The 16,245-nt window shown below is 29.2% G+C and overlaps 1 protein-coding gene across 1 annotated transcript; it reads right to left on the bottom strand.

The window, feature by feature from the left end:
* Positions 1-257: 257 nt before the first annotated feature.
* On the bottom strand, positions 258-12,046 carry LOC119604990 (the record flags this gene model as incomplete). Its single annotated transcript, XM_037957927.1, has 4 exons — positions 258-3,678; positions 7,062-7,448; positions 11,673-11,798; positions 11,955-12,046. Coding segments are annotated over 4 exons (2,406 nt in total), but the record flags the coding sequence as incomplete, so codon positions are not given.
* Positions 12,047-16,245: the final 4,199 nt, after the last annotated feature.

The raw sequence follows: 16,245 nt of genomic DNA, 5'->3' as shown, positions 1-16,245 counted from the left end.
AGTCTATAGTCTAGTCTATTAGTCTAGTCTAATAGTAGTCTAGTCTATAGTTGATCGTCTTATAGTCTAGTCTATAGTCTAGTCTATCGTCTGGTTCTATAGTCTAGTCTATAGGTCTGGTTCATAGGCTCTAGTCTATAGTCTCGGTCTATAGTCTAGTCTATAGTCTAGTCTATAGTCTATAGTCTATAGTCTAGTCTTATAGTCTAGGTCTATAGTCTAGTCTGCTATAGTCTAGTCTATAGTCTGGTCTAAGTCTAGTCTATAGTCTAGTCCAAACTAGTCTATAGTCCAGTTACCCTCATTTATATGGAAAGATAAGCTAATGGAATCAGTTGTCCTTACGAATTACTTGTAGTTGAAATGTTACAATTTCTTTTTGAACAGGAATCCATTTTTATATTATATTTTTTGCGATTTTAAATAGAATTCCTAATACAGCTGTTCTGTCATTTACAGTGGAACTAAATACTTCCCTACTGATTGATATCTTGTTATAATTTAATATACATAACTATAATTATTATTTATATTTAATTTTAATAACATTTATTAATAATTTATTTTTGTAAAAAAAAATTCAAATCTTAAATTTAACAATGAGAAAATTTGAGAAAACTTAACTAATTTCTATACAATTTTATTAAATTTTTTAAATTTTGTTATAGTATATTTTATAAATTTTCTATATATTATAATAATTATAGTAATTTGATTATTTCTTTTAGATATTTATTAACAATTATATATTATTATTATATTTTAGTCAAAAGTACAAAAATATATTTATTTCAATATTTGTTTTGGATTTGTGTTTTTATAAAAAAATATTTTCTAGCTTTTGCAATGTCATAATCTTGGGCCAAGGTCATCTTAAGATACATATATTTTTCTTAACAAACGACAACTTTCTTTGTATTGAGAAAAACCGAAACTGCACTCTCTTTAATATCATTTAGCCAAAGAGAACCAAGATAAAGCTTTATAACATGATCTTCAGGTAAAGTTCTAATGTAGAGTTTTTAGCAGAGAACTTTCAACTTAACATTTCCCTCAAGTAACCTAAGGATGACCCAAGCTTTCCGAAATTTTTATCATTCAGATTCCTTTTATTTTTATTTCATAACTATTCCATTGTTTTCTATTCGTTTTCTTGCAATTCTATTCTATTTTTTAAGATTATTTGTGTGTGTGTTTAAAGCTTTTTAAGTTTATTTTTTTGTTTTTGTTTCCATTTTGTTTATTGAAGCTTTTCGTTGCGTTTAAAATTGAACTTTTGTTTGCGAACAAAGCCACTCAATTTGCATAATTTCTGTTTGTTTTATGTTTTTCATAGATTTTTTTCTCATACATTTTTTTGTTTAAATTCATTTTTACAAAACCCGTTTATATGTTAAAGAATGAACATAAAAATTATAGATTGAGTAAACTTTATATTTGTATATACGAGGTTTGATTAACAATTAACAAGGATACAATTATATATTCCCTTAAATTAATTGTTAATTCATACTTGCGTAATAGCTTAGAATTTAAAAATTATTCTTACAGGAACAAGATAAAAATAACTTTTGTATTAATTGCACCACTTTTCAAACTCACATTAAAGCACTTCTTCACTCAACTTCTACGAACTTACTAACTAAAATTAATATACAAAAGTTATTTTCTCTTTAATTCACTTAAATCATTTATATGTATGTAAGTGTATGTATATATATATTTTCGTCTCTTAACTAACTATAACAATTTTAAATTTTCTTAAATACTTACTTTCTTATGTAAAAAAAATTCCTCTAAAGTTTTCATTAACTTAATTTAGCTAAGCACCCTTAAGCTTTATAAACCATTTAGAACATTGTGTACCCGTGCTTCCCTTACAAATCGGCTAAAAAGTTTTCCCTGAAATCCAATTCCGGATGAGCCGAATGCGTTGAACTATGACCGTAATCACGGGATTTCATAGAGCTACGTGCCGAGGAAGAAAACGAAGAAGTACGACCACTGCCACTGCGTCTCACCACTCGATTCTCAATCACAGACATTTTCGTTAAGGGTTGTGTGGGATCCAGTTCACCGAAAGCACCAGCTATTAAATCATTGCTATTCAATGAATTGAAACTGTCACGCTTGGACATGCGATGGTTGTGATGATGATGTGAGCTATTAGAGCCTGGATTGTGATGGGCCGAGGTTTTGCGACTTAAACGTCGTGAGTACTGATATTGCACAGCACTGCTTACAGCAGGCGCTGAGGATGGTAATATGGCGGTGGTATCACCGGGTGTATAACTATCAAAGAAATCGGAGGGCACCTCCTCGTCAACATTACTTCGTTGTGGTGACTTTGAGGAATGTATAGGCTCCTTGTCATAGGGTAAACTAAGGGAAGCATCATCTTCATTCATATGAGAAGATAAACTAAAGGAATCAGTTGTTCTTAAGGGATCCGTGGAGGTGGGCACTTTGGCCGACAATGATGTTATGGAAGTATTGTTAGAAATTTCATATGAATAGGGATCCATTTTAGGTTTGGGAGATTTTTGACAGATTTTATCTATATCCGGTAATCTACGACGCTCTCCTTCCCTTCTCTTTATGGACTCATTGTTCTTTTCTCTTTGCAATAACTCTTGCATATCCAGACTGGATCTTTCACGCTCTAATAAATCCATTATCTCCATTTCACGTGCCAACGTACTGGACGAATCCATGCGAGAAAATGAGCTGCAATCATCAAAAGACATATCACGAGCACGCAAACCTCCACTGGAATACAAACTCATGCCATTGGGTTTCTTTTCATAGTAAGGTGGTAAACCGGTGCTGCTGCCATTGCTGGAGGCCTGTACAATCATGCCACTTACTATGGAGGAATCTTCACCATCACCAAAATTACTAACGTCACCATCATCCAGCAGACTACTGTTGCCATTGCAATACGTGGAGGAGGTTAAATTCGAGCAAGAACGATTATCTAACGATTCTAAAGTTAATTTGCGTTGACCTCCTCCCAAACAAGATGGCCGGCCAATAACAGCATCCACAGAATTCATGCGTCTTTGTGTTGAGGATTTAGTTTTACCATCGGAAATTATATTAATGCGTACATCACTTTGTTGTTGTGAGGACAGAGAATTTGCACCAACTCCACCTCCTGGTCCTCCGCCAACACCTCCAGTAGAATTATTCTTACGTTTGTATTTCTTAGCATCATGTACATTGTCATTAGTCACACTAGCTAAAGAATCATTACGCTTGGACAGTTTAGCACCATCTTTGCCATGTCTGGGTGGTGGTACCCTAGTAGCCCCTACTCCATCTTTACACATAGAATGATGCTGATATTTTCCATGTTTATTATTAGCAACACTAGATCCCAGTGCATCACTGCCAACACCTCCTACCATATCAGTACCTCCTCCTCCTCCACCACCACTGCCACTCATATAACCTTCACCATTTAAGATGATGGATGTTGCCTGTGTTGTATTTGTATTCTCATCTTTTTCTATGGAATCTTCCCTTGAACTAGGAGTATGACCATCACTACCGCCCGTACCACCACTACCGCCTCTTCGACCATCAGTGCCACCTTTTGTATGTTTCTTATTGGATTTATTAGACAAACGTTTTGATGATAAACGAAAGTAACCTCGTAGACGTTCTTGTTCCTCTCTGTGCAGCACAAGCAAGGATTTGAATACAGAATAGTTGTTGTAGTTGTTTTTTTTTTTAATCATCCAGTTGATGTAACACCAGAAGTAGCATGTGGTAGATATTGAGTTGTAAAAGAAAAGCGTAAAAAAAGAAAAAGTTTTATAAATAATTTAATACATTTTGCTAAAGGCTCTTTGTAAGAAGAAATAAAATCATAAAGAAACAACAATTCATAATGTGATCCAACAATAATCTGCCAGCAGGATGTGTTATAAAGAAATCAAAACAGTGTCATTAAAGTTTTCACTTTGGTATAGAAAATCGATTTCTGTTCTGCTTCCTATTTGAAATTAATTTCACTTATTATTAAATATATAAATTGCTTATAAAATAAGTAATCAAATTATTGTTTTGAAAATTATTTTACATAAAGCATTTAATTTTTTCAAATGTGAACTCTTCATCAGTGGGCATCAGTGCCGGCAAGGAAAGTATGGTGATATCCAGGGGAACTTCTTCTATCCTCCCAAATCTCCAGAACTACTTACTTTACTATCTCTTTGTAAGCGTTCGTGATAAGTAATTACTTAACTCCCTTTTTTGTATCCAAAAAAATATTTCTAGCCTAATCACTGCTTCATTACAAATAATTCCAAGAACAATTCTCTTTAAGTATTTATTTGGAATAAAGTTTGTCTATTTATTTCTGAGCGCGTGATAGTGAGAAATATATATAGACTTGCAGGATTATAAAACATGAATACTTCTTTATGACAGATTTTATCTAGAGAATCCTTTTTATTTGAGAAAGTTTTAAAAACAATGAAAAGTCTTTTTTTTTACATTTTAAATGTTTTTTTCTTTCGTAATTCTAAGGGATTTATGTGGAATTTTGTAATTTGTCGCAGACATTAATATCGGCTTATGTTAAATTCTTTCTTTGGGAAAATATTTGAAAAAGGGATTACAAACTTTTTTGTGGAGGAGTTCCATTATGAAGATTTAATAGTTTTAATATGTAGTTATTAAGAGAATGAAAGATGTGGTAGGTTGATAGCACAAGTCAACAAAAATATTTTTTAAGTTAATAAATTAGACTAAATTAATATGCAAGGATATAAATATGAGGGATTTCATTAACTGGAAAAATAGAATAGAAAAAAAGCAAATTCTAAACATTTAAAAACCTTTGTTTTGAGTTACGAAACTTTTATTTGAATAGATATCGCACTCGCATCCCACTAAGCTGACTACCCATCTGAGAACTTGACGTGATTTAGATGCTTAAGTGAAATGATTTGTAGAGCCATACTGGAGGGAATGGCCAGCATAAGTTGGCTATTGCTGGCAGGGTCACCCATTTCAGTCGGGTCTGGTTTGAGCGCGAAACTAAGAACTACCCTCCCCCTGTCTGATAGTGTCTGTTTCCCTTTGGGATGGCTATCAGATGTTTTTCGCAAAAATTCGGACAACGTACTCACAAACAAGCACGATCCAAACATTGCTGTTGTTTTCATGCGTATGCATGCAAAAAAGTACTAAGAGGTTGTCATATCTCCTTTATTTATGGACCTATTTATCTGATTTTAAACAGGAAACTTTTCGGACGCATTCCAGATGGAATTATGTAATATATAGATCCCAAATATCTGGGGTCCTCAGAAAATTTATTTCAACATACAGACGGACTTGGCTTAATCGATTCCGATATCTGCAGGGATCCAGAATAAAACTATATATGTATACTTTATAGGATCGGGAACTTATATTGTACGAATGAGAAGCGGAATGACATGCCCTTACGAAGATGAAGGTTAGTTAATTAGTTAGTTAGTGAGTTAGTTAGTAGTTAGTTAGTTAGTTAGTTAGTTAGTTAGTTAGTTAGTTAGTAGTTAGTTAGTTAGTTAGTTAGTTAGTTAGTTAGTTAGTTAGTTAGTTAGTTAGTTAGTTAGTTAGTTAGTTAGTTAGTTAGTTAGTTAGTTAGTTAGTTAGTTAGTTAGTTAGTTAGTTAGTTAGTTAGTTAGTTAGTTAGTTAGTTAGTTAGTTAGTTAGTTAGTTAGTTAGTTAGTTAGTTAGTTAGTTAGTTAGTTAGTTAGTTAGTTAGTTAGTTAGTTAGTTAGTTAGTTAGTTAGTTAGTTAGTTAGTTAGTTAGTTAGTTAGTAGTTAGTTAGTTAGTTAGTTAGTTAGTTAGTTAGTTAGTTAGTTAGTTAGTTAGTTAGTTAGTTAGTTAGTTAGTTAGTTAGTTAGTTAGTTAGTTAGTTAGTTAGTTAGTTAGTTAGTTAGTTAGTTAGTTAGTTAGTTAGTTAGTTAGTTAGTTAGTTAGTTAGTTAGTTAGTTAGTTAGTTAGTTAGTTAGTAGTTAGTTAGTTAGTAGTTAGTTAGTTAGTTAGTTAGTTAGTTAGTTAGTTAGTTAGTTAGTTAGTTAGTTAGTTAGTTAGTTAGTTAGTTAGTTAGTTAGTTAGTTAGTTAGTTAGTTAGTTAGTTAGTTAGTTAGTTAGTTAGTTAGTTAGTTAGTTAGTTAGTTAGTTAGTTAGTTAGTTAGTTAGTTAGTTAGTTAGTTAGTAGTTAGTTAGTTAGTTAGTTAGTTAGTTAGTAGTTAGTTAGTTAGTTAGTTAGTTAGTTAGTTAGTTAGTTAGTTAGTTAGTTAGTTAGTTAGTTAGTTAGTAGTTAGTTAGTTAGTTAGTTAGTTAGTTAGTTAGTTAGTTAGTTAGTTAGTTAGTTAGTTAGTTAGTTAGTAGTTAGTTAGTTAGTTAGTTAGTTAGTTAGTTAGTTAGTTAGTTAGTTAGTTAGTTAGTTAGTTAGTTAGTTAGTTAGTAGTTAGTTAGTTAGTTAGTTAGTTAGTTAGTTAGTTAGTAGTTAGTTAGTTAGTTAGTTAGTAGTAGTTAGTTAGTTAGTTAGTTAGTTAGTTAGTTAGTTAGTTAGTTAGTTAGTTAGTAGTTAGTTAGTTAGTTAGTTCGCTAGTTCGCTACTTCGCTAGTTCGTTAGTTCGTTATTACTGACAATTTCATGAATTCTTAATTTAATTAGAAGTATAGCTTCAAAATATTTTTTCCACATAAACTTAAAAAAACTAGAAATTTCTTATATCTAATTTCTGAAAACAATACCCAAACTGTCTACAATTTCCATTATTTTTTCAATTTTAATTAAATTTCTTCTCAAACCAAAAAAATTGTGTTTTTTAGCAACTACAACTTAGTTGATATTAATTTATGTTTTCCATTGCAGAAAAACTTTTCTTTTCTCTGACACCTTCAATTTAAATAATTACAAAATATGTACATACTACCATTTAATATAATTTATTTATGAAAATTGTGCAAAATATAAAATTAATTTAGCACAATTTATGCTGCTGCCGTTGCTTACTTACCCCTCTACTCATAATTACTAAGTACTTACCTTGGTAATATTTGTGATGCATAGATACAGGGAAATATAACCGTGGGCAAAAAGGCAATCCATACAAACATCAAGTAGGTGAAATCAAAATGTCTTTGATTCTCGTACGTTTCCTCAATGGAGAGACGTGCGAAGCGTAAAATCATTAAAGGACACAAACACACAACCTGGGCAGCAGCCATACTGCCAAAATTACGTTGATTACGTTTCTCACGATTAACATCCCATTCAGCACTATACAAATCATATGACCTTGTTGCGGTGCCGGTGGAATACGGTGCCATACAAGTGCTGTGACTATTTAGCACACCACCACCTCCTGTTCCGCCTATAGTGGCGGTGGTGGCACCACTGTACGAACGGTCTACCGAAGAGGCCGATGAGTTGCTAAAAAAAATTTTTGAAAATAAATAGGAAACTAAGTTAGTTTAGTTTGACAAAGATGTGGAAAATGTTTTTGTGGTAATTTGTGTAAAGTTGTGTTAAAATGTTTGTTGTGGTTGGTTTTTGGTTTATGAATGCTTTAGCCAATTGAATTAAGTTGTCAATAAGGTTTTAAGGCATCTTCTTTGGTAGTGGCTAAATCCTCAAAGTCATTAAAACTGTTTATTATTAAAGTCACTTAAAAAAACAGATGTTTCTATTTAGGAAATAAACAATAATGTAGATTTTAAAAGCACTTTTTTAAAAAAGATATCTACAACATAAAGTAGGCTTTGAATTTAATTTATTTTAAGTGCCTAAAAGTAGGCTAAGTATTGTTTGAAGACCTAGAAAGGGCGATAAGCTATGTATATATGTTTTTAAAAATATTATTTAAGATGGAAGGACATAAAACTAAAGTTATTAAGTGATTTAAAATTTGAATTTTTTGAATATATTATACTGAGATGAAAAATTTTAATCGCTGCTAGGAAACTGAGGCCTTTTTCCGAAAAATTACTTTTTATTCGTGTTCATTACATCAATACCCATCGATTGAAAGGTATATCTACATTTGAGATAAAAATAAGATTGATTTAGGAATGTTATATTGAATTAATCCCCAAATGACTTGATTTAAACTTAATCCGTACTTGATTTCCGCGCCAAAAGAACTGTTCGGTTTTTGTGTTCAAAAACGAATTAAGACAATTTCGAATACATTTAAAGTGAAGCCCATGCCTATGGGGTAATGTCTTGACTAAAAGGATCGGGTTAATGTAATTTACATGGGAGTCTTGATAAGCCTTTATAAATGTAAACTGTTCATGTAAATATTACAGATCAACGCCGCAATGTTCTTCTACAGTTCTTCTTGCAGTCATATTTAAAGTCATTTATAAATTTTCCAAACTTTTTAAAGGTTAAAGGTTTCAGTAAATCTCAAACTTTTTGAATAAAAAAATCTCACAAATCCTATGTTTGTTTTTTTAATAATGATTAAAAAAGAAGAAAAATAAAGCATTTATTTCTCAGTTTAAATATGACTGTTTTATGACTACTTATGCTTTTCATATATGCATACTTCCAACCCTTTTGTATATGCTTTATAATATTTTATAATCTAGGTAAGAGTAACCTTTATTCACAAAATTTTAAAATTAACTTGACAAATCCTATAATTTGTGGTAATTAAAAACATATAATTTATTTTAAATACCAATTAGTAAACAAAATCCCTAAAAAGTATGCTAAAAAAAGACACAATGTTATAGCTCAATTGTTATGAGCTTATATAAAAAGCTTTACATTGTTCGAAAAAAAAAGAGAAATCCTAAAAATATACATATATAAAATTTGCATTTGTAATTAACCTTTAAAGTTTCATATAAAATTTGGATAAATAACAAACAAGGTATTATTGTTATATTATTTTTATAATAAGCCTAAATGTAGGCTGTAGAAAAATTTGTTTAAAAAGCCTTAGAAAATAGACTTTTTTCTTTATTATAAGTGTGCTTTATGTTAAAATAAATAAATACCTAAATAAATTGATTTTTTTTTTTAAACATTTTTTGAACAATATTTTATAATTGCAGTCCTTTTTTGTATCTTTATATAAATAAACAAAGAGTTCAATTTTGTTAACAAAATAAATATATTAATATTTTTCCTAAGAATTTTGAAAAATTTATTTTAAAAGTATTAAGGGCAAAAATACCAAGAATTTCTGGGCACATGTCAAGATTTTGAATTTTTAGAATTCTCAAAGTCCTATTGATATTATGAAAAGTTTAAATCCTTATCAATGATTTCTTAAACACATTTATATCATTAATATAGAAATCTCCATTAATAAAACTCAAACAATTTAAATTCAATAAGATTATTTAAGCAGCAAATCTTTAGCATTTAACACTTATTATAAAGCAAATATTGAATATTAAATGCATTATTTATTTAGTTAATTATTTACATAATTTATGCATAATAACTAATTGATTTACAAATTAAATTTATTTTTACTACCAAAAGTTCTTAAACATAAGTTTGAATTATTTAAATACAATAGAAATACTTAAAGTACTTAACCATCATTAGTGAACATTTGTTTTCTATTAAGAATTAAGTAAAGAAAAATTTTTATAAATATTTATGATTTAAAGAAAGTTTTAAAAAGGAGGAAATGGAGGAATATTTTGTTATGACAACATTTGTTTGTTAGCTGGCAGTTAAAGTTATTAAACGGTCATTGAACTAGAAATTTCTTTGTAGTTCTTAGAAAAGTACACTACACTTAATGTTCCATAAATAAAAAAAAGTTTAAAATTAATTTTAAATAAGTTATGAAAATTATCCTTAACTTCTCGAAAGCTTTCCATAAAAAAATAAACGTTGTTATTAAAGAATTGGTTTTCTACCAATAATAATAATAATGATTTACATGAACATTTTCTAAAAATAAAAAACTCATAGAAAACTTTCTAAAAACAGATAATTTATTCAAATACTTCTACAAATAGAAAATTTTATGAAAGCTTTCAGTAAATATAAAAAATTTATGAAAAGCTTTTTAATAATAGAGAAGTTTCTGTAAGCTTTCAATAAATAGATAATTTGTTAAAGCTTTTTGGTAATAAATTTATATATATAAGAAGCTTTTTAGGAATGGTAAATGTACCAAGAGCTTTTTAAAAATATAGTTTATATTTATCAAAATCTTTCTTAAACAACTTAATGTTGACAAAAGCTTTCTATGAAATCTTTTTGGAAAAAAAAGAACTAAAACTTTTATTTAACAATAATGAATATTTTCTAGAAATAAAAATTCATTGAAAGCTTTCTATAAACAGATAATTGATCAAAATAATTCTAAAAATAGAAAGCTTTTATTAAGTTATTTAGAACATCATGAACATAAACTAGATAGTTTACCGAAGGCTTTTTAAAAATACAAAACTTCTTAAAAGCTTCCTGTGAAAAGAAAATTTTTCAAAATTTTTTCGAATAAAATAAAATTTTGTGAAACGATTTTTTAAAGCTTTTCAATAATAGAGAAGTATGTATAAGCTTTCAATAAATAAATCATTGTTTAAAGCTTTTTGTTATAACATTATTTACACAAAGTTTTTTAGGAATGGAAAATGTTACAAAAGCTTCACAAGCTTTTATAAATGGGGAATTTATCAAAACCTTTCTAAAACAACTTAAAATTGACAAAAGCTTTCTATAAATATAAAATGTATCTAAAGCTTCTATAAATGTAAAATTTCTCTAAAGCTTCCTAAGTGAGAAGTATTTTTAAAAGCTTTTCGAAAAAATATATTTTCTCAAAAGCTTTTTATAAAAAGTTTTATATAAGTAGTTTACTTTATGAAATCTTTTTGGAATTAGAGAACTTTTCTAAAGCTTCTTAACAAATATTGAAATGTATTGAAAGTTTTTTAAAAATTTAAATATAAAATTTATTAAAGGCTTTATATAAATATAACCGATTTTAAAAGCCTTTTATATATTTCCTAGAAATAAACCGCCATTTTTAAAATATTCATGTCTGAAAAGTTTTCCATCCAATTCGAATTTATTAAATTTTGACAACTAAAAATAGAGAAAATCTAGAAAGCTCTCATTAATTATAGAATTTCTCTGAAGCTTTCAATAAAAAGAGTTTATATTCAAAGCTTCCTGTATACATATATATAAAATTTTGTATAATAAGTCGAGTGTCTGCAGCAATAAAGCTTTCTAGCAGTAAATAAAATCCTGACAAATTTCATTAAAATAAACATTACTGCGAATAATAACCATAAAAAAATGCCGTAAAACAATGACAGATGTTTGTTTCTTTTCGTTTCCGCCTGAAAATTATCTCCATGACTTTTAATTTTATTTAACTAGTTTCTTTTACACAATTTTTCTTTTCTTCCTGTTTATTGTTTTTTTTTTTTCGCCCTCATCTTTAATGTTGTCAACTGACAATAGCGAATGCTTTTGAAGAAAAGGCAATTTTTTTATTTTGTTAAAAATGTTTTTGTTCATTCGCTCTTTGTTACATTTATTTAATTTTTTCGCTTGTCTTCTATTATAGATATTTGTTAAATTTTTTTCTGCATTGTTTGTGATCTATTGTCATTCTAACTAGATTTTGTTTTCCATTATACCACTTTAAAATAATAGAAAATTACTCACCGTTGCCTCATTCTAATGTCAACGCGATGTTCGTACAGCATAACGGCCAATGGCTCTTCCGGTGGTCGCAATTCTTGTGAGGTTCTTATGTATAAATAGGCCAAGAGTACGGTGGGAGCACAATACCTGGAAATATTTTGTAAAGAAATGTTAAAAATGAACATAATTTTTAAAAAGTTGTTTGTAATACAATAAAGCAACTTAATAAACAAAATAAAATAACTTTCGTAAGAATAAGTAGGAAAAAGTTTATTGTTTTGGTAATTGTATTTTGTTACTTACATGAGTAAAAATAGTCCTCTCACGTATTCATGCATGTCATCCATTAAATTTACCACACACAAGCCCATTCCACTGAGGCGTGGAATAAAGTCCTGAAAATAAATTATTTAAGGAGAAACATTTGTTTTAGTAATTTTTGTATGTATTTACATATGTACTGTTATTAATTTAATAATTAAAAAGGTCTAAGATTAATTGTAGATTATTTAGAGTTTAATGCCCTTCGTTGGTAATCAAGGAATTATTTCTATGGAAGTTTTTCGAAAGCTTTTTAAAAAATTAAAAATTTAACTGAATAAACTTGCAATAAATAGAGATTCTATCAAGCTTACTATACAGTAGAAAATTTTGAAAGCTTTTTAAAAAAATATCGAAAGCTTTATTTTATTAGTTAGTTAGTTAGTTAGTTAATTAGTTAATTACTTAGTTAGTTAGTTAGTTAGGTAGTTAGTTAGGTAGTTAGTTAGTTAGTTAGTTAGTTAGTTAGTTAGTTAGTTAGTTAGTTAGTTAGTTAGTTAGTTAGTTTAGTTTGTTGTTTGTTTGTTTGTTTGTTGGTTTGTTCGTTTGTTTGTTGTTTGTTGTTTTGTTTGTTTGTTTGTTTGTTTGTTTGTTTGTTTGTTTGTTTGTTTGTTTGTTTGTTTGTTTGTTTGTTTGTTTTGTTTGTTTGTTTGTTTGTGGTTGTTTGTTTGTTTGTTTGTTTGTTTGTTTGTTTGTTTGTTTGTTGTTTGTTGTTTTGTTGTTTGTTTGTTTGTTTGTTTGTTTGTTTGTTGTTTGTTTGTTGTTGTTGTTTGTTGGTTTGTTTGTTTGTTTGTTTTTGTTTGTTGTTTGTTTGTTTGTTTGTTTGTTTGTTTGTTTGTTTGTTGTTTGTTTGTTTGTTTGTTTGTTTGTTTGTTTGTTTGTTTTGTTTGTTTGTTTGTTTGTTTGTTGTTTGTTTGTTTGTTTGTTTGTTTGTTTTTTGTTGTTGTTTGTTGTTTGTTGTTTGTTTGTTTGTTTGTTTGTTTGTTTGTTTTGTTGTTTGTTTGTTTTTTGTTGTTTGTTTGTTTGTTTGTTGTTTGTTTGTTTGTTTGTTTGTTTTTTGTGTTTTGTTTGTTTGTTTGTTTGTTTGTTTGTTTGTTTGTTTGTTTGTTTGTTTGTTTGTTTGTTTGTTGTTTGTTTGTTTGTTTGTTTGTTTGTTTGTTTTGTTTGTTTGTTTGTTTGTTTGTTTGTTTGTTTGTTTGTTTGTTGTTGTTTGTTTGTTTGTTTTTGTTTGTTTGTTTGTTTGTTTGTTTGTTTGTTTGTTTGTTTGTAACATTAGTTACAGATCCACAAAAGTATGTATATTCTGGGTCCTTATTGAATTCTAAGAAGAACTAGCCATGTCTGTCCGTCCGTCTGTCTGTTGAAATCGCGATGGAGTCCGAACGGAACGAGATAGAGGATTGAAATTTTCCACAAATATTCCCTATAGGTAAGGTTTATTTGGTATTGAAAATGGGCGATATCGGTCTACGTTTTCGGATAGCCCCCATACAAGTGGACCCCCGAAAAACAGCTTTAATGGGCATATCTGTTTCAAAAGTATATCGATGAAAATCGACATAAATAAGTTTCATTTGATCCGAAATCTCCCCACAAAATTTTATGAGGATCGGTTCATAATTGACCCTACCCCCCATATAAGGCCCCCTTCAGAAAATTTGTTTAACGCTCATTACTGGCTTAAAAATACTATTATAACAATGAAATTTTACATAAGTAAGTCTCTTATGATCAAAAACTTCTCTAACTAATTTTATGCTGATCGGTCCATAATTGACCCTACCCCCCTATAAGGTCCCTTTCAGAATATGACTTTAACGCTCATTACTGGCTTAAAAATACGAGTATAGTGATGAAATTCGACACACATAAGTTTCAATGATGCAAAAATCTCTCTATCAAACTTTATGTGGATCGGTCCATAATTGACCCCATATAAGGTGTCCTTCAAAAAATTACTTAAACGATAATTACTGGCTTAAAAATACAGAATACAGCAAAGCGATTAAATTCGACACACATACATATTTTTTATACGAGTTAAAACCTCTCTACCAAATGTATTGAGGAACGGTCCATAAGAAAATTTCTTTAACGATCTTTGCTCACTTAAAAATACGTGAACAGTTATGAAATTTTATATAAAAAAAATTTATAGGAACATAAATCTTCCTACCGAATTTCATGCGGAAAGTGTCGGGAAGTGATATTCGATGTAAAGATGTTTTGTATGAACCAAAATTGGTCTAAAAATTTTTTTATGAAAAACGGTCAATTATTAACCCTATCTCTCATATAACGTCCTCTTCAGTTAATTTGATGAGTACCTAATATCCTTTTAAGGCATACGGTTTGATGGTGGGTATCTGAGATTCGGCGCAGCCGAATATAACACTCTCACTTGTTATCTCTTACACATTACCTATATTAATGTTGCCTATTTGTAGGGATTTTTAAGCTCGATATAGTATTTTATTACTTAAAAATACATTAATGTTTTCTTTGTGCATATTTCACATTACCATACTCAGGAATTGGACATCTTTAACAACATTTTCAAATATGTATTTCTAACTTTGATTTATTGTTGGGAGGTGTGTTCAGCACATACAAACACATACGTACATAAATCTAGGCATGTCGAGATTCAAACAAAAAACTTAACACAACTTGCTCGTGTTAAAGATACAAGTTTATTTTTTGGCTGCATTTTGGAAGGTGTTTCCACTATCAACTAAATACAATATTGTACCGAACACGAAATGAAATTAATTTTCTAAATAATTTATAATTGACGTATAAATGTTTGTTATTGTTTGTAAATACATTCAAATAAATATTTAATTCTACGTTGAAGAAATGTTGTATAGAAATTGAATTGTATTGAACATATGTATATGATCTGTATGTGGGAGTATGGAAATTATTGGAAAATTTATTTGTTGAAATGTTTGGCAAATAGAAAATAGAATATACTTTAGATTAAATTAGTAATTGACCCACGTTTTTCAATTTAAGTATTCTTTAGTTTTATTTAATGTTAATGTTTGTACCCTACACTAATATATATTATTCTTGATTTTGGTAGAAAATCTAAAATCTAATTTCGTTAAAAAGGCGTTTTAATTGAAAATAACATTCCATCATGACTACTCACAGTTTTCTTGAAACATTTAACTTTTAAAGGAAAGGTGATAGTAATATCGGTCATTACCGGTTCGTACTTTCCTTACACGTTTGTGTATTTTAACGAAATGACATTGTCTATTTGTTCAAGTATTTGATCTGTTGTTGAAATTCATTTCAGTCTAATTGCATTTGTGTTACATACACATACATATTTTATATATGTGTGTTTAACCTGCTTCTACCTTTTAAGGTTCCAAGTTAAGCACATAAATAGAACGCACATGTTGCAAGCTAAAACCATCTGTTGGTGGTTTACAGTGTCAACAATATTAGGACTTGATATTTATGTATATAAATTTGTCATTCCATTGCTTTCTAAACTATAGTTTAGAATATACTATAGTATAGTCCTATAGTCTGGTCTATAGTCTAGTCTATAGTCTAGTCTATAGTCTAGTCTATAGTCTGGTCTATAGTCTAGTCTATAGTCTAGTCTATAGTCTAGTCTATAGTCTAGTCTATAGTCTAGTCTATAGTCTAGTCTATAGTCTAGTCCTATAAGTCTAGTCTATAGTCCTAGTCTATAGTCTAGTCTATAGTCTAGTCTATAGTCTAGTCTATAGTCTAGTCTATAGTCTAGTCTATAGTCTAGTCTATAGTCTAGTCCATAGTCTAGTCTATAGTCTAGTCTATAGTCTAGTCTTAGTCTAGTCTATAGGTCTAGTCTATAGTCTAGTCTATAGTCTAGTCTATAGTCTAGTCTATAGTCTAGTCTATAGTCTAGTCTAGTCGATAGTCTAGTCTATAGTCTATCTATAGTCTAGTCTAGTCTAGTCTAAGATTAGTCTATAGTCTAGTCTATAGTCTAGTCTATGCTAGTTATAGTCTAGTCTATAGTCTAGTCTATAGTCCTAGTCTATAGTCTAGTCTATAGTCTAGTCTATAGTCTAGTCCTATAGTCTAGTCTATAGTCTAGTCCTATAGTCTAGTCTACAGTCTAGTCTATAGTCCTAGTCTATAGTCTAGTCTATAGTCTAGTCTATAGTCTAGTCTATAGTCTAGTCTATAGTCTAGCTATAGTCTAGTCTATAGTCTAGTCTATAGTCTAGTCTATAGTCTAGTCCTATAGTCTAGTCTATAGTCT

This window comes from Lucilia sericata, unplaced genomic scaffold (genome assembly GCF_015586225.1).
Source record: "Lucilia sericata isolate MDLA Ls3-8-SP2 unplaced genomic scaffold, ASM1558622v1 Contig000448F_arrow, whole genome shotgun sequence".
NCBI classification, from domain to species: Eukaryota; Metazoa; Arthropoda; class Insecta; order Diptera; family Calliphoridae; genus Lucilia; species Lucilia sericata.
Note: the sequence above shows the minus strand (reverse complement) of the source record. Positions and strands in the feature narration are given on the sequence as shown.